Raw genomic sequence first — 25,034 nt, 5'->3', positions numbered from 1 at the left:
AATGTATATTCTGCAGCTCAAGATCTAGCCAAGATCCGGCTCGAAGGACCAAAATTTTATGGACGTATTTTCCAAGAAATTCATATACTGTATGTCTTGCAGAACTTGTTTTATAAATTAAACACTATTTTAATTCAATTCAATTTATTTGCCGAATAATTGTAACGGAGTACGGAAATCACAAATGATATCAATTTACTGATAAAAGGTACTATCGACCTGAACAGTTATAATCCAAAAATTTTTCTATTGGATGCTAGTTACTGCTGGTACTGATAATACTGCAGCAGCAGTGTTGACTAGTGTGAACAAAAATAATGGTGTTACCATATACAATTCTTTCCAAGAAGCATATCATGGTGTAATGGTTAAAGATCTGGGCTAGCACGTTAATCACCAAGTTATCATGTGTGCCTGACTCTACGAAGTTGCACAAGATTCATGTCTGACAAGTTCACCTGAAAATATCTTGGCTTGTCGAAAAAAAGTTTTAATATAGGACCATGTCAGTGCACGCTATAAATAGTGATTTTCCAGGAATTTTGGTACATTCCTCATTTTACTTGATACATATTTAACAAAATTATCTAATAAAGTTACCATGACCCATGTGATTTTTTTTCTGTTATTATCGTGGCGATTCACTTCTTGAGCAGTATGATATCAAATTTGGGGTTATAGATTTTAAATGTAATTTCAAGTGAAAATTGTCTCTCCTGGGCATTGCTGCAACATATATAAATCAACGATGTCAGATATACTTCACCACCAAATATTGGTTGACCTCTAAGGTGCCTTTTCGAAAAGAAAATAGTTAGGATGTACGATTGCAAACACAGCTTATAGCTGTTAAAAAAAATCTATATCACAGAATAATGTTATTCATCACTCCAAAATACTTTGTATCTATAGAAATTATAATATTGGTAAATTTTGTATGTTGAAAAAAATTTCTACGGAGAATGGTCAATTTAAAAACAGATTTACAGAAAGAGATTAATATTAATTGTTAGCAGGTAAACATTAAATTACAGGTTTAACATGAAACTAATTTATATAACATAATTTTTTTCTAGTACTTATTTGAACAGAGATCAGTACTGAAATGTTCTCTAAGCTGCTGAGATGATAAGTTTACTACGTAGCTTCATTATAGATCGCAACCCAAACAGTTGATTTATTTGTTTGACCAAATTGGTTATTATAGTAAATTGAATTGTGATGATTCATTATTAATGCAGTAATGCCGGATGAGGACTGTTTTCACTTGGCAACATATTGATATCTATGTTTCCAAGTAAAAACCGTTGTCACTACTAATTGACATCAAACTGCTCGAAACGCGTATCGAGCCCTGGACCTCTGATTTAGGTCTAGTCGATCTAACCACTTACGAGCAAATCCATGTAATCATTAATTCCTCCAATTATTTTATTCAAAATATGTTTATTTTTCAGAAACTTCCTTGTCAAGATTCTCCTAGTCGCAATACCTTGTATGAGGTTGGGTGCGTCAACGTGACTTCTACTTTTGTGAAGGAGCACAGTGCCATCGTAGGAGGAGCAGCAGTGGCTGTTGCAGCAATCATGGTACGAAAAATATCATGTTAAAAGCCATTCGATGTAACTAGTTGAGGAACCACCTTGATTAGTTTTACAAGACGATCGGCCGAATTCTTTGAAATAAGCAATGCAAAATTTTTCGTCGACATTTTCTATAAACAAAGAAATCAATCGAGGTATTTCTTTAGAGATAAGCTCTTCAAAGCTTAGTATATAGTCTAAAAGGATAATATTTATTCTGATTTACATATCTATATATGTGAATACATCAAAAAGTAAATTTTTTTTGCCAAAATTCCTGGACTGATTTTGTTACTTCAAAAACTGTTCGAAAGATATCAGTTAGGCTAATTAGTCGAATGAACATCCTAAAATATTATTGACCTATAAAAAGTCGTAGAGCAAAATGCCACTTACAAATAATTTATATGAAGAGACAGATGTTGAGTCAATGTAAACTATTATCAAATGATATATGGAACATACGGGTACCTACTTATTTGATTTAGTTCAAGGTGATTCTGTTTTATGATTTATCAAAAAATAACGCCGATAGCTGTTTTTTGCAAAATCATTTCATAAATATTTTGTTTATAATCATATGTAGCATATTACAGAGTATTATGCCACTATTTCATACCAGACAACCTGCTGGTAGTAGTTGACGATGAAATGATTAAATATCATTTTTCTATAATTTAAACTACTAATTTTGTTTAGCGTTTTGTCTAATAAGATCAATTTTATATTGAGCTGCGCAATATGCAATAAATATTTACAGGAAAACGCATATTAAGTATATTTAAAAAGTAATGTCGTTCTCTATTATTAAAGGTTTAGATCTGTGATACATATCAATTTGAAAATAGTAATTTTTGTGGAAAACACTGATATACACTTCCCGTAGGGTAATTTATAGTGATCGCAAAAATATCAATAATGAAAATTTTTATATATCTTTACGTTTCAAAGGTTTTTGAACATTTTGGCATAACTTACAAAAAATGGATGTATGTGCGTGTGTGTGCGGATACAAATACATCGACTATTTCGGGAACACGGACCAACCGATTTCAATAACTCAAAAAACATTCGATTTGTATTGATAAGGAGATGTGCTGATCAGTTTTTGGCGAAGACAGGTCTAGCCGTTCCGACGATACGGGGCAATAAGTGGCAAAAACAGTAACTCCGTTTTTAAGAGAACGGAGCGTCCGATTTGAATAATTCACAAAACATTTTACTTGTACTGACAAGATGAAGAACTGATTAAATTTTTGGGACTCTCAATAATAATAAGTTAAAAAAATGTTATTTGGCGGTCAAAATGTTAAAAGGACATATGTACATCAAATTATCAGATATTTTATAGAGATTTCAATAATGCATACATATTTTGTGTAATTTTTTTTGGGCTCCGTACCAATATTTTTAATTATGTATTTTAATTTATATACGGGAAGTTTTAGCAATTTTCCTGTAAGGCACGATGCCCACTAATTTTGCCCATCTTTTTGTCAATTTTTAAGAAAATGAGTAAGCCATTTAAAATGTAAATTGTATATCTAAAATATTTGCTAGTAATTTTTAATATTATTTTTTACAAATGCACATTTACTTCTAGTAACATCAAAAGAACATGGAACATATTTTGATTACACCCAGATATATTAAATTGAAGAATTTATTTATTTAAAATATTTTTATTATAATTTGTACATATTATATTTAATGACATGATTAAAATGTGTATTAAAGTATAGTGTAAATTTTAAAATTTGAGAGCGAAGTACGAAATACTAAGTGTTAGGTACTTTTAACTTCTTTGAAAGCTTCTAAAAATCTTAAAACTAATAATTTAAGAGTCTTAAAACTATTTATTTTTCTATTTTCAGATTTTGGGAATGATATTTTCTTGCTCCTTATTTATGATGATTGAATAGAAGAAAGAGTAAAATGATTTTCACGAGGTGTTCAAAAAATTCTTCCGTCCCAGTTCAATGTACGAAATTAGGTATAAGTAATTTTAATTTTTTTATATTGAGTATTATATAGATATATTAAAATTGTCATTATTCAATTAAATTTTATTTGATTGATGTTTGCAAAGACTGATTTTATCAAAAATTGAATCGCAATTCTGTGCAATTTTGCAATAATATGAAGTATTTTGCAATTCTATTTATAAAGTATTTTATTGTAAACGGTAAGTTTATAAGTTTTTGTATTATGTTTATTATATATTATTTTATTTATGCTAATTATTTAATAAGATTAATTTAATTAGACTCAATAACTATAGTTACCACTATAAATTTTAATGTTTATCTATTTTCGCATCTTTTAAAATTTTAATAATGCATTGATCACCATTGATAATGAATTATTCACTTTTAACTTTTATAAAAATTCGACTAAAATAAAATCTAAAACCCTCAAATACTCTTTTTAAGAATAATAATATACTTTCACGTTTTTATTTCAGTAAATCTATATGTAAATTAATGAAGCAGTATGAGCAGTATCTGTATAAGTAACTATACTTATAAAATGATTATTCTTTCAGGCGTAGATGAAGTTGGTATTTAATTCCTTACCTTTGTGAATAATTAACCCAATGATTGACTTCATCAATAGTTTTTTCTTCATTGAAGCTTGTTGCATCATTGCAGAATAGTGTTAGGGGCGAAATCTCCGATAAAATAGGAAAGTTATGGCAAGGCTATGTAACGGTGCTATCTTCGTATGAATTGGTTGTAAAAACTTTTAAAAAGCTATGTATTTTCTGTATAATCAGGCGTTTCACACATAAAACCTGACCTTGTTTGACAACAGATACTTCCGGAATCTCTTCGGCAGTCTTGTGTCTGCTTCTTTCAATATTGATTTTCAATCTCAATGATCTAAGTTCATATCGTGCTATAAATGCCTAAAATTTTCCAACTGTTCAAAATCTAATTCAGTGAAACAATTAAATTATTTAAAATAAATTAACTAAAATATATACTCACCATTGAGCATTCTCTTAATATTACTGTATAATTTCAGGAATAATTTTTTGCTCTTGTTTATAGCAGTTTTGTTTCCATCGATTTGACAATGGTCACTAATGCTTTCATGGACGAAATATCAAGTCGCATCTTTTCTTTATTTCTTTGTGAAATTCTAATTAGTGAGTATCTAAAGTAATTTTAGTATGTACGTTTTGCGTTTTCCTCTGAATGTTGTATTTAAATGCGCAAATTCTGTGCAAAGTCCTCTGAAAAAAAAAGGATTAGTGATCAGTCCGCAATATTTTGTTGAACATCTAAATCTGGAATGGCGTAGGAGGAACTTCACAAATGGCCTAATTATTGAATGATAAATATTCATCCCTATAAATCATAATAAATTAAAATCAACGATGTAGTGATCTAGTAAACAGTGGAAACGAATTATCGAAGAAAGAAGGAAACTTTTGGATTTGTTTCGACTACTGCAATGTAATAATGTTTGCCTACCAAGATATAATCAGCAAACAATTGTAAGTACCATATCTTTTGTACCGATTTTTATAAAATCTGATCATAAGTGATAAAATTCAGAAGTATTTTTCAAAATTTATATTGAAAACATACTTTACACTTTTCTTTATTGTTTTATTTTGACTTTATACTTGAATAATCAATTAAAAAATATGAACCAATCTTATTCAGTTCTTCAACGTGGTAATGCTTGTCAAAGGCAACAGAGTTTATTTTTTCGTGTAACAATTGTTTAAACAAATAATTTAGTTTTGTTCAATAATTTAGTTAGTTTTTGAACATTCTTATTTTATGTAACGTTACAAGTAACATAACATACATGTAATACATACATGTAACGTTATGTCCTAAATGGGACTGCAAGTAAGACTGTAGAAATAATAAAATGGCTTTTAAAATAATAAAACGATTTATGACTATTGTTAAAGATTTTGAAAACTAACAGGTATTAATGTTACATACGTTTCTTTTTCAACTTTGCCCTGGTAGTTTTGAACATGGATTTAATAATCAGGTTAGATGATTAATTGTTGTATTTTTATTATTATTGACTGCAATTGGACCTTGTTGTAACATTCTTATTAATGTGGTTTTCAGAAATTAACCCAAAGATTGGCCCCTATATCTAATTTATGGATTTATTTGGATAACTTCAATACATGCAGCAATGCCGAAGAAGACTTGCAAACATATTTCATTCAATTTTTCCTAATGGAAATCGATGTGACTACTGCTTCAGGCGGATATTGAACTCGTAACTTCTGATTGAAACCTCTCTCTCTAACCATTGAGCCACGGGCAGGCAAAATTATTAGATTTCATGAACATTTTTATTAATGGCTGTTTGAAGGTAACACAATGGTTGACTAATTTTAGTTTTGATATAGTTTAAATTAGAAGTTTTTCCAATAACCTTGTAATTTTAATCTGTTGTTTTATAGTATGTACAAATGGACTAGATTAGAAATTGAAATACTGTACAATATCTATTTTTATATAATATTTAATTTTTCATAGTAGATGCTCAACAAAGCAAAACTACGAAAAAAAATCGTAGCACCCTCGTTTCGTGTTCTGGAACAAAATTTTTACTGTTTTTGCACAATTTGGAAAAAATAAAATTACGCGCGTTTTAAAATTTTAGTATCGAATCCATTTGAGTTTTAATTTGAGAAATAGTCAGTTATACTATTGAATACATTTGAATAGGAGACTAACCTGGCATGAACATATATTTAAGAAGCGCCAACACCTCGAACTAACACATAGGCAATTTAATTGGTAAATGGGCTGGAAATCACAAGTCTCGTTAGAAAATAAACTTCTAATATACAAGACAATTATTGAACCAATATGGTTCTATGGTCTACAACTTTAGGGTGCGGCCAGTAAGTCAAACATAACTATTCTACAGAGGTTACAGAACAAAATTTTGAAAGAAATTGTGAACGCTCCAAAATATGTTCCAAGAAAAAAATAACCATTTCTGCTCCAGATACAAAACTCGGCTAAGTCGATATCCAAACGAACTAACATGTGACCTGCTCAAGCCTTTACCACGAAAGCGACTTAAGGAAAAAACCTGCAAAGATTTACTACATCAAACCACTAATATCTAGGATGGTGCTATCGCAGGATAGCGATCCTTCACACGCTGTCAAATCAAATTTACCTGTTTCAGTAGTTGAATGTACTGTATGTATAGTTATAAAACAAAACAAAAATTATTTGAAAAAAAAATCTGCTCCAATAGTATTCCTTATCTCATATCGATCTCTAAAATGCACCAAGTATTCTGTATTTATACAATCGATCTTCAATCGTTGCAATTTAATTTTATTTATTATTATTGTTCTGATATAGATTTCAGTCCAGAAATTGGTCAGTGGCTCACGTGTGCAGCTGTTGTTTTGTTCTGGCATAAGTGTGTCATATTCTAAATAAAAAGAGCCTGCTCTGCAAAAATGCGTTCGCGTTAAATGCTGCCGATTGCAAAACCGCGGCCGTTCTTGTTTTTCTGCGACCGATATCATAATTCATTTCTATCATAACTTGGATTATTATTCAATTACATTTTTTAGTCAGTGCTATCGCTAATTTAGATTCGGGAGTGTTTTTCAATCAGTTCAGTTTTGATTATGTAGTGGCTTTGATTAGTAAAGGAAATATTGTCAGTCAATTCAAAATATAATTATTTATAGTACACAAGAAATATTGTTGAGGAATATGAATGCTTTTGTAAAGTTTATTTTATTACTAGTCTATGCGAAAGGAGTTTTTTGCATAGGTAAGTCATTTTTTGTAAAGTTTGTAATAGATAATTTTAACTGTGTACTTCTTGTGAAAATTAGTATAAACTTTTATTTAAAATATATTTATTAAAAAAAATATACACTACTTAAAATATATATTAAACTATTTTTTAGTTCATTATTATATTTTCTTATATAAATAAATATTTTATTTATTTTCAATAATATGGATTTGTTTTGGATCGAGTAGGTACTTAATACAGTTTTTAAAAATATTCACTAATTATTATAAAACACTTTGAAAATTTGAAAAAACTAAAACGGCGAAAAATTTGTAAATACGTCATAGACTATACACCTTGAAAATTTGAAAAAACTAAAACTTTTTTTTCTGCACTGGAATCTCTTGTAGAATTTTTGTGTAATATTTTGAGAAAAAGCTCTTTATTAAAAATTTTATCTACAAAAATTGTGTGATACTCAAAAAGTATTCAGGCAACTTAAGGGAAAAATAGACTATAATTTTTAATTTGGTAAATCATTCCATTGTTGTTAGAAATCGGTAAAAATTTATTGTTTTGATCATAACTGATAAATTTTAATACATATTTATCAAACAAGTGCCTTTCTATTAAACAGATTTAGCATTCATAATTTTGATTAATTGAAAGAACAGATTTTTTTTAAAAAAAAAAATGCATTATTTGCTATTGAGATCATCTACTGTATATGAGTGATAATAAAACGGTTCCACAAAAAAAAATGTCTGGATGGTGCAACATATATTTTTTAAAATATTTTTTATTAAGACAAAATTGGCGATCAAACGGCAGAAAAATGTTTTTTTTTTAAATAAATACAAAATCTAAGATCTAGAATTTTTTTGAAATTATATAATTTCTGTCGTTTCCTGGTCCTTCAATCCTTAAATTATCTGTGCAAAGGATTTTTGCAACGCTTTTTGAGTATTTTTTTGCACATTTGAACAGTAATTTGCAAACATACTTAATCGGCATTGCCCCTAGATAATTTGCAAACATATTAGCAGTTACTTCAAATTTTCAAATTACTGTTGAAAGCTGCAGAAAGATACTCAAAAAGCGTTGCAAACATCCGTTGCACAGATCTTTCAAGGATTAAAGGATCGTAAACGACAGAAATTATAAAATTTCATGTCATCAATTAACATGCAGAAAAATTTCTAGATTGTAGATTTTGTCTTTTTTAACTTTCCGAAGAAGAAGTTTGTTTTCAACAAAAAATCCGATTCGCTAATTTTATGCTTTCTCGACGTTTCAAGCCATTCTGAATCGAATGAGACTAAATTTGGAAAAAGTATCTGTGTGTGTGCGTGTGTGTGAACATATTTTTTTTGCCGTAAATCGACGTTTTCTCAAAAAACGCCTGAACCGATTTCAAAAATTTAAAAGCCATTTGATATATGTCGATGAAGATTATCGTTTGTCTGTTTTGTACGACGATCGGTCGAGCCGTTTCTTTGTAATTTGGAATAAAGTGTTAAACTTTTCGTCCACATTTAAGCTCATACTAACGAATTGATTTCAAAAAATCAAAAACTGTTCTTGTAATTACCTGTTGAAAAAAAAATTAAGTCGATTTTTATGGAACTTTGTTTGACGATATATATCACGGTCAAATTTACTAAAATTTTACGGCCTTACGACAAGTAGTTTAATTTTAAAAATTCATCAAAGTTTGAGAAAATGAGTAGTTTTTTGGACGTTTGTTAAAATTAAAACTAGACGATTTACTTGGTATACCGATAGAGTACTTGATCTTAATGAACATACGAAACCATTAAAGTCCTTCAATTATAAAAATTATTGATTTTTGAAAATTTGCTTTCAGATAATACTTCGAGTTAACGTTTTCGTTCGTTTTCAATTATGTGTAATAAATCCACTCGGAATACTTTTAATCACTCATAAATTAATTTATTTTTATTGATTAAATTTACACATATCCGGAAGCTATTGTAACTTGCGTCAATGCAAAATACCAATACCAACTGGTTTAATTTTTTTTCAACTGACTATTACGATATGCTTCATATGTAATATTATTATAATTTTCTCATACTTATGTTAAAAAATATTAAAATGTACACTTTTTTATACGAATATTTTCAAGTTGTTTTTAAGCTGCTATTATTACTCCTTGATAAGCTTCCTTGATATATGTAATACGTAACAAAAATACTGACATAGTTCGGGCAAGTTATAGTAATCGCAAAAAAATCGAAAATGAAAATTTTTATATATCTTTACGTTTAAAGGTTTCTGTATATTTTGGCATACCTTAGAAAAAATGGATGTATGTGTGTGTGTGTGTGTGCGTGTGTGTGTGCGGATACAAGTTTTCGTCGACGATTTCGCGAACACCGATCAACCGATTTCAATAATTCAAAAAACATTCGATTCGTATTGATGATGGAGACGTGCTGATTAGTTTTTGGCGGGTCAAGCCGTTCCGAAGATATGGGGCAAAATGTGCCAAAATGGTAACTCAGTTTTTAAGAGAACGGAGCGTCCGATTTCTATAATTCAAAAAACATTTTACTTGTATTGACAATATGAAGAATTGATCAAATTTTCATGAAGGCAGCTCTAGCGGTATCGGAGATCTAATGAAAAAAGTAAAACAAATGCCATTTGGCGATCAAAAATGATCTCCCTATCAATAGGCATCGAATGTTTTTTAAACCATTCAAATCGGTTGATCCGCGCGCCCGAAAACGTCGACGAAAAATTGTATCTATACATACATACATACACACACAAACATCAATTTTTTTGAGGTATGCGAAAAATGCAAAAATTTTCAATTTCGATGAACGATTATAATAACTTACCCTACGGGAAGTTAATAAGTTCGAATTGGTACCAGAATTATTAGAACGGACAAACCTTGTGTGTACATGCATATATGTTTTGTAGTATTTTCCAACATAGAATAAAATTCATTCAATTATAAACCACATTAACAAAAATTACATTATGAAATTAAAACTTGAATACTTGGCGCATCACGCAATTATTCCATATATTAAATATATTTTTAAGTGATGAACTAATTATTAATTTATACGAATTTAACAACTTCTTAACATAAGAAGCTAAGATTTGATTTAAGATTATGAAGCATATAAAAAACTTGTGCTATGTTACTTGTACTCATAATATAATTTTTTATTGTTTTCTCTATTATTTGATTTAGATTGCGAGAATGGCCTCAATTCTGCTGAATGTCTCCGAAATGAAATATCAAAGCTACGGCTAGATTTGCGTCCAGTTACTGCTCATCTGCCAGCCAACACAAAGCAATATTTACCTTTTGGATCCTTAGAGTCTGATTGGAATAGACTACTGCAACTGGAATCTTTACTTCCAGAAGATCATCACTTGAGGCAACAACTCACAAGATCTTTCCTGCTTCTTGTCCAGGCAGTGAGAGAAGCTTTAGAATATCAACTTAGTAAAACTACAACGATCAGAAGTCAGAGTGATGACGCCGTCACTACTAAGTATCAACCAACCACTGATGCACCAGAGTTTCAATCAGAAAATGAAATATCTGAAGATGAATATGAAGTTATAGTAGATTCTAAGACTACTCCGAAAATAATAAATGATAATTTTGAAGAAGATGTGGATGTTGCAAACGGGAAAGAAGATTTCGAAGCAAAGGCACAGGATGAAGAAAATTTTAATAAGAGTAATGAAGCAATAGAACTACATGATAAATCAGATGAGGGTGATAAGGATACCATGGATAAAATTATAGTAACAGAAGAAAAAAAATATGCAGGTCAAAGTGGAGAGAAAGAAGTGTCTGTAAAAGCACTTGATTCGAACGTTGATTCAAAAGAAAAAACAATAATCGAAGAAGAAATTTCTAATGGTAACAACGAAAAAGCAGAAGTTGGTGAGGAATCTGGAAAAGGCAACAAAGATTCAGTAAAAACAATTATCGTTGCAAGTGAAGAAGATAGTTCTAGCGAAAGCGGAGAGAAAAAGCTTTCAGTTAGAAAACTTGATACCATTATTAATTCTTCTGAAGAAAACTCGGAATCTGTAGGTGATTTTAATTTGGCGAAAGCGGAAGGTTTAGTAGGAGAAGATATGCGTGAAAAAGACAAGGATCACGAGTCTGATGAAAATTCTTCTCAAAATTTTGATCACGAAGAAAAGAAAGATGGTCCTGAACAACACACCGATCCTGAAAACTCTGTTGAATCTGTCAATGATGATGTGCATCAAACAACAATTCTTACAACTTCAGAAGATTTATCGGAAATGAACGCAGGTATAAATTTTCCAGTTATTAATCAAGACGAGATAATAGAAAATTTGCCAAAAGATCAAGACGAATTAGATGAAACTCCAATTGAAACTACAGAGACTGATTTAGAGACGGATAAGGAAAAGGAAAGTTTAAGTAATTTGGAACATGGTGAAATAATGACTACTGAATCTGCGCATACTACAACTGAAAAATCAAAAGAAATGATTATAGAAAATACAAAGAATCTACAAAATGAGGATATTGAAACTATTACGGACAGTGCTATTGACGAAAATGAAACAACAATCGACGAAGAGCTGCATGATATTGTATATCCTGGTGTAGATTCAACAACTGAATATGAACCGCCAGTTATTTTTACAGATACTACTATTGGAATATCGAACACTGAACAACTTGAATCTCGAGATGAACTACAGACTGAAGAACATATTCCACACACTTTAGAAAACGTAGATGTATTTGGGCCTGAAATTCAATATACAACTGATGAAAATGGACATACTGATTCTGCACCTATTGTACCTAATAAAGTGGCAAGACACACAACACGCAATTATTTGGTAGGATATGAACATAACACTGAGCCTTTCAACGGAAATTCAGAATATTACACTGAAACACCAATAATTGTAATGCAATCGGTTTTTGATGATGATCATCACAGTAATGTAGATTCTACAGAAACCATATATGATATGGATAGTTTGAAATATTTTACAGAATTACCTCAACATCAGCTTCAATATGCTTCTCCGAAAACAAAAATGTTAGATGATGCAAAATATGAAATATCCTTGGAAAATCAAAATAGTGATCAAGACGACGCGGAATACGTAAATCCATATACTGAAAAACACCAATTCATGACCACATTATTCAATAACCATGGTTATATTAATTTAGGTCACACAGCAGCACATTTAGATCTCACCACATTGGGACCAGAAGTCGAAATTGACCCTGAAATTGAACATGTACATGCAGATATAAAACCAAACACGTTCAAGCCCGAAATATCAGATGTGTACAAGAGTAATGAAAGAGAAACATATAATAAAGATACTTCAGAATATATAAATTCATATACGGAAGATTACATCCATATAACAACAATGGCAAATGATCGTCAACATGATGAACTGGACTCGGCGGATAGTCTATATGGTCCTACAACTTTGCATTCAGAAATTACGGAGCAGCCAGTCACCCAGCATATACATAAATGGAATCATGATAAACTAGACCCGGCAGATAGTCTTTATGGTCCTACAACTTTGCATTCAGAAATTACAGAGCAACCAGTTATCCAGCATTTACATAAATGGAATCTTCTTAAACCAAAACAAAAATTGTCTAAATTGCTGCATGAAGAACTTGAACCAATCAGATTAAATTATAAATCAAAAGATAAATTCAATAAATATAAAAAATCTCAACAAACGCCAACTACTACAACTGTCCATTACGATGAATTTGAAAATCAAGAATTGTCGTCTGATGAACTTCCTCATTATGATATTGAAGATCAGGAAGTAGTTACTTACCAGCCTACTACTGAAGAATATACTGACAACGATTATGCTCCAGAAAATCAAACTGGAGAAAAACAAAAACAAGAAAAGTCTGCTGAGGATAATAATTATGAAGCAAATGACGAAGCATTAGAAGAAGACAGGTACCCAACATCGAAAATCTCAAGCAAAGATTTGCTTCATAACAATGAATTATCAAAGAAGATAGCACTTCCTGGTTTACCTATAACCAGCAAGCCTAAAATCACTATGGATACAATCGATGCTCTCAATCGCATTATATTTGGTAAAGCTTATGACCCAACAAACGGAAATAAATATAAACTTCCTGAACTTAGTGGCGTTAAACCAGCTCCAATTTTACTAAAACCATTGGAACCTCACAGGTAATAAATGATATTTCTTAGGACTCGTGTATATTGAATTTGCAGTAATTGATCGTTTATAAAAAGGCAAATATTGATAGTGACATAGAACTTTTTTCAATAGTAATTTATTAATTTCTATCTTTATCATTTCTTTTCATTAACAAATTTTTCTTGTAATTGATAATTTGAATAGTTCAATTGATTTTAATCATTATCAGCATTATCACTATATATCACGATTATTATTTTAATCTATATGATTTACTAGGAAAAGCATTTGATATATATTTGGAACGCGAAGGGAAAAAGCTAATATTTGATGAAAAATCATCTGATATTTTATAGTAATTTTAATACTACATACATTTTACTCACTATTTTTTTTAAATATCCAATTTTTTACATTTCGAGTTTTCAAAGATCTTGTAAGATTCACGTTGAGCACTTAAAGATCATGCTTTAGTAAAAATTACAAATATTTGAGTGAATCCATTTGAAGAATATGAAAATAAATATTGGAGTTTTAACATATCTACTTTTCATAATATTAAAACAGTATTTTAATATATTCTACTTAATATGTTACACTGTTCCATATTTTATTGATTTTTGTTAAAGATCAACAAGGTATGTCATGACGTTTGACATAAATTGCAATTTTAGATTTTTCTAGGTAACCAGAATAGATCATTCCAAATATATCTGAAAGCCATTAAACCGTTTTGAAAAATTTATTTTTTATATTGTTTTTATATCATCTCCAATTACTTTTCATACGTCTTATTTGTTTTTAATTTGTTTACTAATTTTACTTTATTTTTACATTATATAAATGAAATAAAAACTCCATAGTTAACTCTTGGTGACTTTGTTCGTGAAACGTGGAACAACTTTAGAGAATGAGCAGATTTTTTTTTGCTGATATTTAACGACTTATATAAATATTTTGTTCATTTCAGTTAGGCAATATAATTCAGAAAAAACCTCATCATAACCTCCATCCTATCTCATATTGCTCTAGTTTGTAGGATAGTCAACTCTGGTTTACAACTCCTAATATGTATGTTAAATGTCCTAACTCCATGGTTTATAAGCAAGACCTTACACGACGATTTTCATATTGAATTTATAAACATGGTTAGAAAAATCAACAGTGTCAACCATTTTTATAAACTAGAACATTATTCAAACTCTATAGTCACTCAGCTTCTTGGGACTCCAATTTCAAAAAGATTGAGAAAGAAGCTTCCAATGATGATATTCACTACCTTTAGCACTACCATATCCTTGCACATATGAACAGTATTGGTGATTTCACATTTTTCACAATAATTTATATGTGTGTGTGTGAGTGAATGATTTAAGCCAAATAGCTCATAGAATTATACTGTATTCTGATTGCTATTGAAAAAAATAATAAAAAAGTCCTAACTCTTGACACTTTCGATACAACTTTTTTCCAGGTACATACCAAAACCAAAATTCGACTTAAAGCTTCTTCACCCAGCTGCACCTCTTCTGCTTCCTCCTCCGCCTCCGCTGCCTGCTCATGGACCTCTTCATTTGTCCCGAAGCAGCAGATATGCACCACCTGCACCAACCTCTGCCCGAGCCAAGGAAGACAACTTATATAGGTGGTTCTTCTCAAAATTCAGATCTGAAGATGCTCGCAAAGTAGCTGATAAAGTGAAAAATGGCGAAGATTTACCTGTTTTTCGAGTATAAAGGATCCCGAGTCCCTTATAAGTAAGTTGGTCGATCACTATAATTGATAATTAAATAAATAAATTGGTGATAAAACGTAAAATTTGCGTGTGAAATATCGCGTATTTGATAAGTTACTAAGATAAAATATATAGATATATTAAATATAGTACCAAATGCGATGTATTGTGGAATTGGGACTAAAGTGTACTTCTGAAAAAAAAAACTATTTGTATTACTGAGAGTCCAAAAATACTCATTTGAGCTTAAAAGCTTATATTATATATTGGGATGCCGAATAGGATATTTTACTCAAAGATGCATCTGATATAGCTCAAAAAAAGATACGTGCGCTATTATCCATCTTAATAACTACTCTCATTTACATGTATAACAAAACAACATTACCTTCATTTATTTGTTCTATTATTACTATCTATAGTTATTTTTCATTTCAGGATCGGAAATAAACAAAGCAGTAATCAAGATGATAAAAAATAAATTTGCTATTTATTACCATATTACTTATTTATCATACCTTATTTATCATTAATTCCATAACACATCGATAATGTAAGTATGGTTATGTGCATCATTCCAATAAGATTATTTATAATTTAGATTATTTAAATATGTATTGATGTAAATAATAAATTCTATTTTGAATTTTAAATATTGTTATTTACTTTGCAAATAACTTGAAGCGATATGGTTGATGTGTATGTTGTTTTATTAGCGCCTGCCAGCAATCAAATATTGATAATAATAATTTATCACTGCACACATCAGTGAAATAATAATAGTAAAAGCTACAAATAGCTATAATATTTTTTATTGTTTTTTTAAACAGCAATCAGGACTTTGAACAGCTAATTTGACTTAAAGTCGGTTTTGCAGATGGCATCCCAAACAGTTGCCTCATCTTTGTATGATGAATTTTATTATATTTATTATAAATTGTTTAATAAGGACAAATATTTTATTGATGCAGCAATGCTGGATGAGGACTATTTTCACTCAGAAACATATTGCTATTTATATTTCTAAGTGAAAACAGATGTCAGTACTGCTTGACATCAGGCTCCTCGAACCCATCAGGCGTGATCGAACCCATGACCTCTGATTCAGGTCCAGTTGCTTTAGTCACTTACCGACGAGTAAACCCTATAAATTTTATTCAACATGTTTTGGCAAGTTTTTAATATGAATCTTGTAATAATAAATCGACACACCAATCGCCCAAAGATTAGATTAACCATTCCAGTTATTTTGAATAAAATAAGTAATTGGAGCCTCTTATTGATAAAAACCATAAAAAATGATTATTAATGTTAATCATTATTTTAGTAATAATACTTCCTAGTGCCTCTTAGTTGGAATTTGTATCTACTATTTACTATACTTTAGGATCGCTATCGCCAAATCTAAGAAATAGTCTAAGCTGGAATTTACTTTTTATTTAATAATCAAACGTAATCTACATGTTTTTTGAATATTTTTATACTTGCATACAGAACTGCTTCATCCTTATTAGTGACAATAAATGATCTGATCTTTGGATGGACTTGGAAATAAACTTTAAGGATTTCGAGGGCTATCGCCGTTTGATTTTTGCAGATTGAAAATGATTCTTTAATACGTTATTCGCCATGTCAGTCATATGTATCTGAAGCCAAGAAGTTGCACAATAACCTCATGTCGATATACGCGGATTGGTAGACCACGTTTTACATTAAAAAGGTTTTATAGGGCCAGTCATATTTGTGTGACATAAATAATTGTGTTTTTCAGGAATTTTGTCATTTTTTTGATATATTAAATTTTCTTGAAACGTTTTCAACTAAAGTTACCTTGGCCTCTGTGAAAATTTTATGATAATATCGTGGGACATTATAAACATGTACCTAATAATGGATACCTAATAATGGATAAACAAGACCTCAACTTTTGAAGATGCTCTAAACGAAGACGTAATATCAAGTTTCATAAAATCAAGACACAAATTTTATGATAATATCGTGGGACATTATAAACATGTACCTAATAATGGATACCTAATAATTAATGGATAAACAAGACCTCAACTTTTGAAGATGCTCTAAACGAAGACGTAATATCAAGTTTCATAAAATCAAGACACAAAATTTGTATTTTATATTTGGTTGTCAAATATTACATGTTCTATAAGCGGTACTATCTTCTAGCTCATTACCAAGAACGTCGTTATTACTAGTTGAGATATAGTTGATGTAATACTAAATGCTATTGGAAGACAATTCCACAATTTTTTAAAATTTTATTTCTATTTCTATCGAATAGAAGGCATTCAGTAATTATTATGACTAAAGTGTAGAATAATATTTTAAAATAGTACCCGGTGGACCAGTGGTACTAGTATTAGTATATTTTAGTTTGTAAAATATATATAGAAAATAATTATAAATCTAAATTGTAAATAAACTATGCTAAATCTAATGGGTTTAATCTTCTTAATCTCCTGATAGTATTTGTTTAGAGCTGGTTTTTTGCCAGTTGTTCATTAGGATGGTTTTCCAATCTTGCTTTGTATTTGGATGCAAATCTTCTGATTTCTTCTGCTATTGTCTAGAAATATATTGCAGTTTGGAACGTATTTGGGTGCCACACTTATTTTCTTAAGAATTTTCATTTGTGATCTCTATAGGATGTTTATGTTGGTTTGCTTGCACTACCCCAGAGAGAAAGGCCGTAAGAACATATTAATTTCTTTATATACCGAATTACTTTATATACCGGAATTTGTTGTAAGTGGGAGCCAACAGCTAGTATAGTTTTCTGAAATTATCTACAAGCTGAAATCGTTTTCTTTTAATGATGTAATATCCCACGACAGCCTTTGAAATTGGGATATTGCAGCACTGGCCAAGGCCATTTTTGCTTAGAAACACATTGCTAATAATATATTTCCAAAAAGCAAGCCGATCAGGCTTTTCGTGACCGACGTCAAACTTAGAAGGTGTGATTGAAATATTCTAGCTCTAACCACTAACATAGCTGCAGCCATTAATCCACGGGGTTGACCATTCGAGTCTTTAGGCTCAAGGAGCCCATGGATCCTAATTTGTATTACGAAAAGTTTTGATAAAACAGATAGGATGAATTCAACCAAAATTTGCCAGCTTCCCAGGCTACAATACATACCTTTGTCTTAACGAATGGACATTTTACAGGTGAGCATTGCTTCTAACCACATCAAATGTTTGCCTCCTGAAAGATGTCTCTACGGTTAAGTATTGTTATTGTAATTTAAGTATTTAGGTTAGTGATAATTAACATACTAGTTTTTACACTTATAGCGTGCTAAGAATTATTATTGTGCGTAAATAGGTTAAACATACAATCTACTTGTCTTACTGATTAATTTTCACCTCACGATATAGAAGTAGGTAGGCTTATCCAATAGTCACTGATAATTGTTGACTAATTTACATTTTTTTAATGAAATAGTTAGATACAAATTGTGTTTATTTATTATCATTATAATACAGAAGGATCTTCTTATCTTAACCCTTTACACTCGCACTTTTCAATGCTATAACGTATCTATTTATACGATTTAAATATCCAAATATCCAATATATTGTGTAGTTTATTAATTTTTATCAAGGCAAGCGTTGTGTCAAGAATTATTATTCAATTTGATAGTTATGTTACAAATTCTGTTACCATGACCTATCAAAGAATTGGCAAAATCACAATTTGTCAAAAAAAACTTGTTTGGTCCCATTAATAAATATAGTTGATTTATTCAATGAACTGCCCAGATAGCTCTGTTTCTGGTTTTGATTATCCTTAACTCAATTTAAATCAAGTTTTTTTTAGTATCATGAAAAGTAAATATTCCCAAAAACAAGTTAAATTTGAATGTTTAAGATATTGAATAATTAATAAATAAATTGAAAGAAACTGTTATTAAGAGTTATAATAAAAATATTATGATACTTTAATGAAAATGATGGTGGAAAATTTATTAAGATCATAAGACTAAAACATTCAAATATTAAAATATTAAATAATTATAAGAACAATTCAGATTTTTATCTGAACTTTTCTTTCTTATGAAGTATTATTAGCTGCTCATGAATGTTATAACTGTCGAGACAATAATTTAATTTATCCTAAAATAAAATGTTTTTATTTCAAATTTTTGTTTTGATCAAGCATATCTTGTATATAAGAAATACTTTTTTTTTAAAACGTGACTGATTTTTTTCTAAAAAAATTAATGGTTATCAAAGATATGCACACTGTTGATGAGAACAAAAATTATTTTGTTTTTAACTTTTTCTTCTACAACATGATTATATAAGAATTCTTATATAATTTCACTTCTACATATCACGTTATATAATAAAAGTTGCAAACAAAATAATTTTAGAATCTTTGCTTTATATATTGAAAGTAAAATATACTATTTGAAAGAATTTCAAAGAATTATTTGAATATGTTGCATATATCTTGAGAGGCAAAATATCTTCTGTGTAAAAAGTATGTATTTATTAACAAAATAATTTTAAAAAAATCAGCAATGAATTTGTGTTAAGATGTATGTTAAATATCGTCGTTGCCTTCAGATGTATTAAATTTTTGTTATTAAAGTTTTTTTTTAAATTTCTTATATTTACTAGCAGTAACAAAAATTATAACTTTTTGGTGGTCCTATAAACTTGTTGTAATGACGTCTTTTTTAGAGTATAAAGTAGCTTTTATTTTTAGAAGACAACCCAACGGTTGGTTCAACGTTTATCTATGTTTGATATTTTTACTTTTACGTATGATATTTTACAACATTCTGATACACAGACTCTAAGCTGTATATTGGCACATAGTGTTTTGTTAACAATAATTTACTAGAAATGTAAACAAAAGTCTTAATATTCAATTGGATTCTGAATCCACACTGTTTAGTACACATATTAAAATGTCCTTAAAAGTGCTGAAAAATTATTTAATTTTTGACGCAGCAATGTCGGGGTAGGCTTTTTAATATTGCAATATATATTTTCAAGCGAAATTTGATCTTACAATTGCTTAACATCAGGCGGTTATCCAACCAGGTACAACTGATTCGAAGACCATAGCTAAAACTACCAATACACCAAAAAACTATAGAGTAGAAAGTAGGTGTCAAATCACCAGATAATATAGGTATGTTATGTGGCAGGTCTTTTTTAGTAAATAATTGCAGTTGGTAGCATAAACCTTATACTAAATAAACTGAAAGTCGAGCCAAAATAAGTGCACAAACAGAAGGGTCTGTGACGTCACTTGCTGAGCGAACGTTGCCGACAATCGCGGAACTTTCCCGATTGATTAAATGTCATAAACATGTTGCATGTTTTATTTTAATAATATAATGACAATTGTGATGGCTGATAATTTTGTAAGAAATTATATTAATAATATTTTACCTGTTAGAACCGATTTATATATTATAAGGTCTATATTAGGCACGTGATATGACGTATGACATATGACATTTATTAAATCGGGCGAGTTCCGCGATTGTCGGCAACGTTCGCTCAGAGATGTGACGTCACATATCATTCTATGTTTGAGCACCATATACAACTGTAGACATATGAGGACTAGCAGTCCATGTAATGTCTATGGTTGGTAGTTGCGAAATATCAAAAGATATGTCTTTACAGTTCGATGGAGCGTTTTACACTGTAAAATCAGTCAAAATTAACAACAGTTTGATTTCATAAGTGACAACAAAAAATTACAAATATTTTTATACGACATTTGTATAATTTAGTGGTTCGTTTTTAGAAGTCGATATAGTGTAAATCGCTTAATCGAACTGCGAAGACATATCTTTTTGACAGTTTCTGACTGTCAACTCATGCGTTTATTCAACAAAAGACTAGTAATATACCAGAACTGGTAATCGGAGAATTGGCCTTTAAATTAATGTGCGGTTTCTTTACAAATCATTCCATTATTATTTGCAACTTGTTTTTATTATAAGAAATTTAATTTAGAATGCTCAAAAGCCTACTGGATTTCGAAAGCATCACACCTCTTACCTATGAACCCAAGGCTTCGGTGTCTTATTAGCAATAATTTACTCAAAATGTAAACAAAGGTTCTATTCTTCAATTGCATTCTGATCCCACACTGTTTCCAGCCCATTGCAATTTTTATAATTGGCCGATGTCAGGCTGAAAATGAAACGCAATGTTTCTTTTGTCGCTAATTTTATGCAACTATCAAGACAACTGTCTAAGGAACATGTCATTATGCACCATTCATGTTCGAACAATAGATTCTGTTGGAATAGAATATTGTGTGTACACTGTATAGTACTGTACAGTACACATTGGATATAAAATGCAATAGCTAAATAGCTTTTCTAACTTACCATTATATGGACACGTTTTACTATGTCTGGCAACATTTGTTTGGACTATGCAGAGGTGGTACACAGACCATGGTAAATAGTCAGACAGCTGGTCACCAAATTCTGAAATAATCAATTGGAAATTTTATTAAGTTTCAAAACTTTATTTTTTCAATCAGTATTATTTAACAAAAATCAGTAAATTTAAAAATATATGTGTTTCATTGTGATATGTGTGTTAATAGGTGTAAAATTAATCATAATGCGTTGGAGGCTTGAATAAATAAATGAATATAATTATCCATCTACATATATTTGCTATCATTACTAGCAAAATGGATTGCTATTCGATTTATATAATACTTGAAATATTTTTTGAACAGGGTGAGCTATTTAGAAAAGCTATTTAGTAAAATAAATATTATTAACATAACTATTTCAATATGTTGATTATTATCATCTAATGCAGTTATATTGATTGAGAATTATGATTATTTATTGAGTGTTCAATTACAGGTAATAATTTATTTAATATAAGTTTAATAATGATATATGATTAAGTTACCTAAGGTACTTATTTTTTAAACTTGAAGACCTTATAGAAGTTTTTTTATTATAAATTATGAACATACCACACACAATGTCATATCATAATTATTGAATTAATTCAGTGTCAAAAACGATCAAATTTTTTCTCAAGTAAATATTATTGTTAGAGTATTTTTACTTAACTTGGAGGTCTTATAAAATAATATTTTATTATTGTATTACATTACAAAACAATTATATGTACTGCAAATTATTTTTATATTTTCATGCCGGATGTTTTTAATCTACCTCGTTTTTAAATCAAATCAACGTATAATTAGTTACATTCAAATAATGGTTATTTAATTTATTTTAAATGTTTCACTATGAACACAATTAGTACCTTTTCTGTAAGGTTATGTACCTTTTCTGTAAACACAAGGTATGACAGTATAAAATTCTATTTTTTTCATTGTAACTTCTATTTTTTTATGAGATTTTATATTACATTGAATATAAAAAAGTGCATTCTACAAATTTACAACATAATTATCTATCTTTATTTGACGATAACGAAACAATTATTTAAACTATAATAAATTAGCATAACTATTACTTTGAATCTAAACAATATTAATTATGTGACAAAAATATCACAAACAGTTATTTTTAAGGCCACTTAAGGACAATACAACATTAACAAAAACATAAATGTGGCGGAAAAATTATGACAAATTGAAATATTTATAGTTTATAATATTTTATAATATATTTTTATTAATATTCTATAATATTTTAGTTCTTTTATAAAACTAGGTAATTTAGTTGGAAAACTAAAACATATTTTTGCCACAGAACATTTTATAATGTGCATAATATTTTTCAATTCTTATGTATAATAATGTTTACATAATGTTTCCCAGCTATCTCACTAATATTTGTGGTGTCGTAAACAAACATAGCTATTACAGCTCATTTTTGTAGTGCAGTCAATACATGATGGTTTTGTCAGGAATTTGATCAAGTAAGGCTTAGAAAATTAATATCTTATTGATGGTTCAATTAAGTATTTGTAAGTTTCAATCAAATATTATCAAGTGATAATGAATTGGAACATGATTGATGATTGAAGAGAATGGAATAAAATTTGTTATTATTAATTACAGCTTCTATGAATAAATCAAGGAATAATCATAAAAAATGAACGAATTACCTACAAAAATTTTAGATTATGCAAATTTTTGAAATGTTTGTATTTCTTCTGATTATTGTAGATTATTGAGAAAACAGGCCTGTACGAAAATACGTAATGCAAACTGCATGCTGATTAAACTGATTGTAGGAAATTGTATTCATAACTTTTAATTTAATTTTCATTGATTAAACAAAACTGAATGAATATACTTTTGTTCACATTTTATCATAAATCGGATCATCATTTTTTTTAATATTTATTGCTAATCGATGAACATTGGTCTATTTTTATTGATGTATACGTATACGTAATAATTATCTTAATTGGCCTTTTATACGCCAATAAAGCATTAACTGTAAATAATAAATAATATTTAAGTATTTTACTAGTGAAGAACGATAAAACTCAAACTCGATTTAAAAAAATTTATTTTGCCGATAACGATAAAAGTGATGTAATTAATAAAATTGTATTAAGTGCATCACTTAGTATTTTAATAAAATTTTGTGCCACTCTTATTTATTAACTTATCGTAGTGTAAGTTATAAAATTCGCAAAAAAATCTAAAATGAAATTTTTGCATATCATTACGTTTTGGGGTCTTCTGAACATTTTGGCATACCTCAAAAAAAATGTATTTATTTGTGTGTGTGTGTGCATGTGTGTCTGCGTAGTATGTTTGTTCGGATACAAATTTTCGTCCACGATTTTGAGAGCAAGGATCAACCGATACAAAAAAACATTCGATTCGCATTAACGGACAGACTTGCTGATTAGGTTTTGGTAAAGGCAAGTCTAGCTGTTTCGAAAATACGAGGTAAAATGTGCCGAAAATGGCAAATTAGTCATTGATCTAACGGAGCATCCGATTTGAATGATTCAAAAAAACATTTTATTTATATTGCCGAAAAGAAGAGCTGATGGCAGGACACATTGAAATTATTTCGACGGTTTCTAGGTGTATTTTTTTATAATTTGAACGGCAATCAGAACTTATGGTTCCTATAAGTCAGTGGATGGTATAAAAAGTAAATCGAAATGTGGTATTAATAATCACATTAACGTTTAAGTACAGTATAATACAAATAATTTTTATCTAAGTGGAAGAAGTTTTTGACAACCAATGGTACAAATTCTGAGTATAATATTTTCTTACAATTAGTAAACACATATCAGTGCACTAACACGTACATATTTAAACACAACTTTAAGTAACAAAAACGATATGGAGTTAGCATCGAGTCTGAAAACTTATACAGTGTGAACAGGAAATTATTTATTTAGTAAAATATAACATGTTATATTTACTCCAATTTTTTAGAGCATTTATAATTTTTTTTGGCAAACACGATATTTTGCCATAATACTGGCAGAACTGGAATTAACTTACAGCTGTATTAATAATGTGGAAATTTTGCAAAAATTATGTGCTTTTATAGTAATAAATGATGGAGTAATAATGTTTATTAATGCTGCAGAATAGAATTATTCATATTTCAAGAAAATGGTGCATTATTGCTAAAACTATGATAAATGTTAATAAAAGCATCTGCATGTATTTATAGATATTTTTAACTTCCCGTAGGGCAAGTTATAGTAATCGCAAAAAAAATCGAAAATGAAAATTTGTATATATCTTTACGTTTCAAAACCTT

The 25,034-nt window shown here is 29.4% G+C and overlaps 1 protein-coding gene across 2 annotated transcripts in view; it reads left to right on the top strand.

Annotated features, from left to right (window-relative positions):
• The window catches only part of LOC113384952 (CD151 antigen), a 91,417-nt gene that overhangs the window by 37,994 nt on the left and 28,389 nt on the right, over positions 1-25,034 (top strand). Inside the window, exons 5-6 of one of the 2 annotated variants that reach the window (XM_026622731.1) lie at positions 1,458-1,589; positions 3,458-3,574. In XM_026622731.1, the coding sequence (XP_026478516.1) occupies positions 1,458-1,589; positions 3,458-3,505 (180 nt within the window). In that variant the 3' untranslated portion in view covers positions 3,506-3,574. Of the gene's footprint in view, positions 1-1,457; positions 1,590-3,457; positions 3,575-25,034 lie in introns of those variants that run through there. The other variant, XM_026622732.1, reaches the window with a different exon arrangement.

Source organism: Ctenocephalides felis, unplaced genomic scaffold (assembly GCF_003426905.1).
Source record: "Ctenocephalides felis isolate EL2017-DRISC unplaced genomic scaffold, ASM342690v1 CF-g0.4_SCAFFOLD_03571, whole genome shotgun sequence".
Taxonomy (NCBI): Eukaryota; Metazoa; Arthropoda; class Insecta; order Siphonaptera; family Pulicidae; genus Ctenocephalides; species Ctenocephalides felis.
This window is presented reverse-complemented; position numbering and strand designations above follow the sequence as displayed.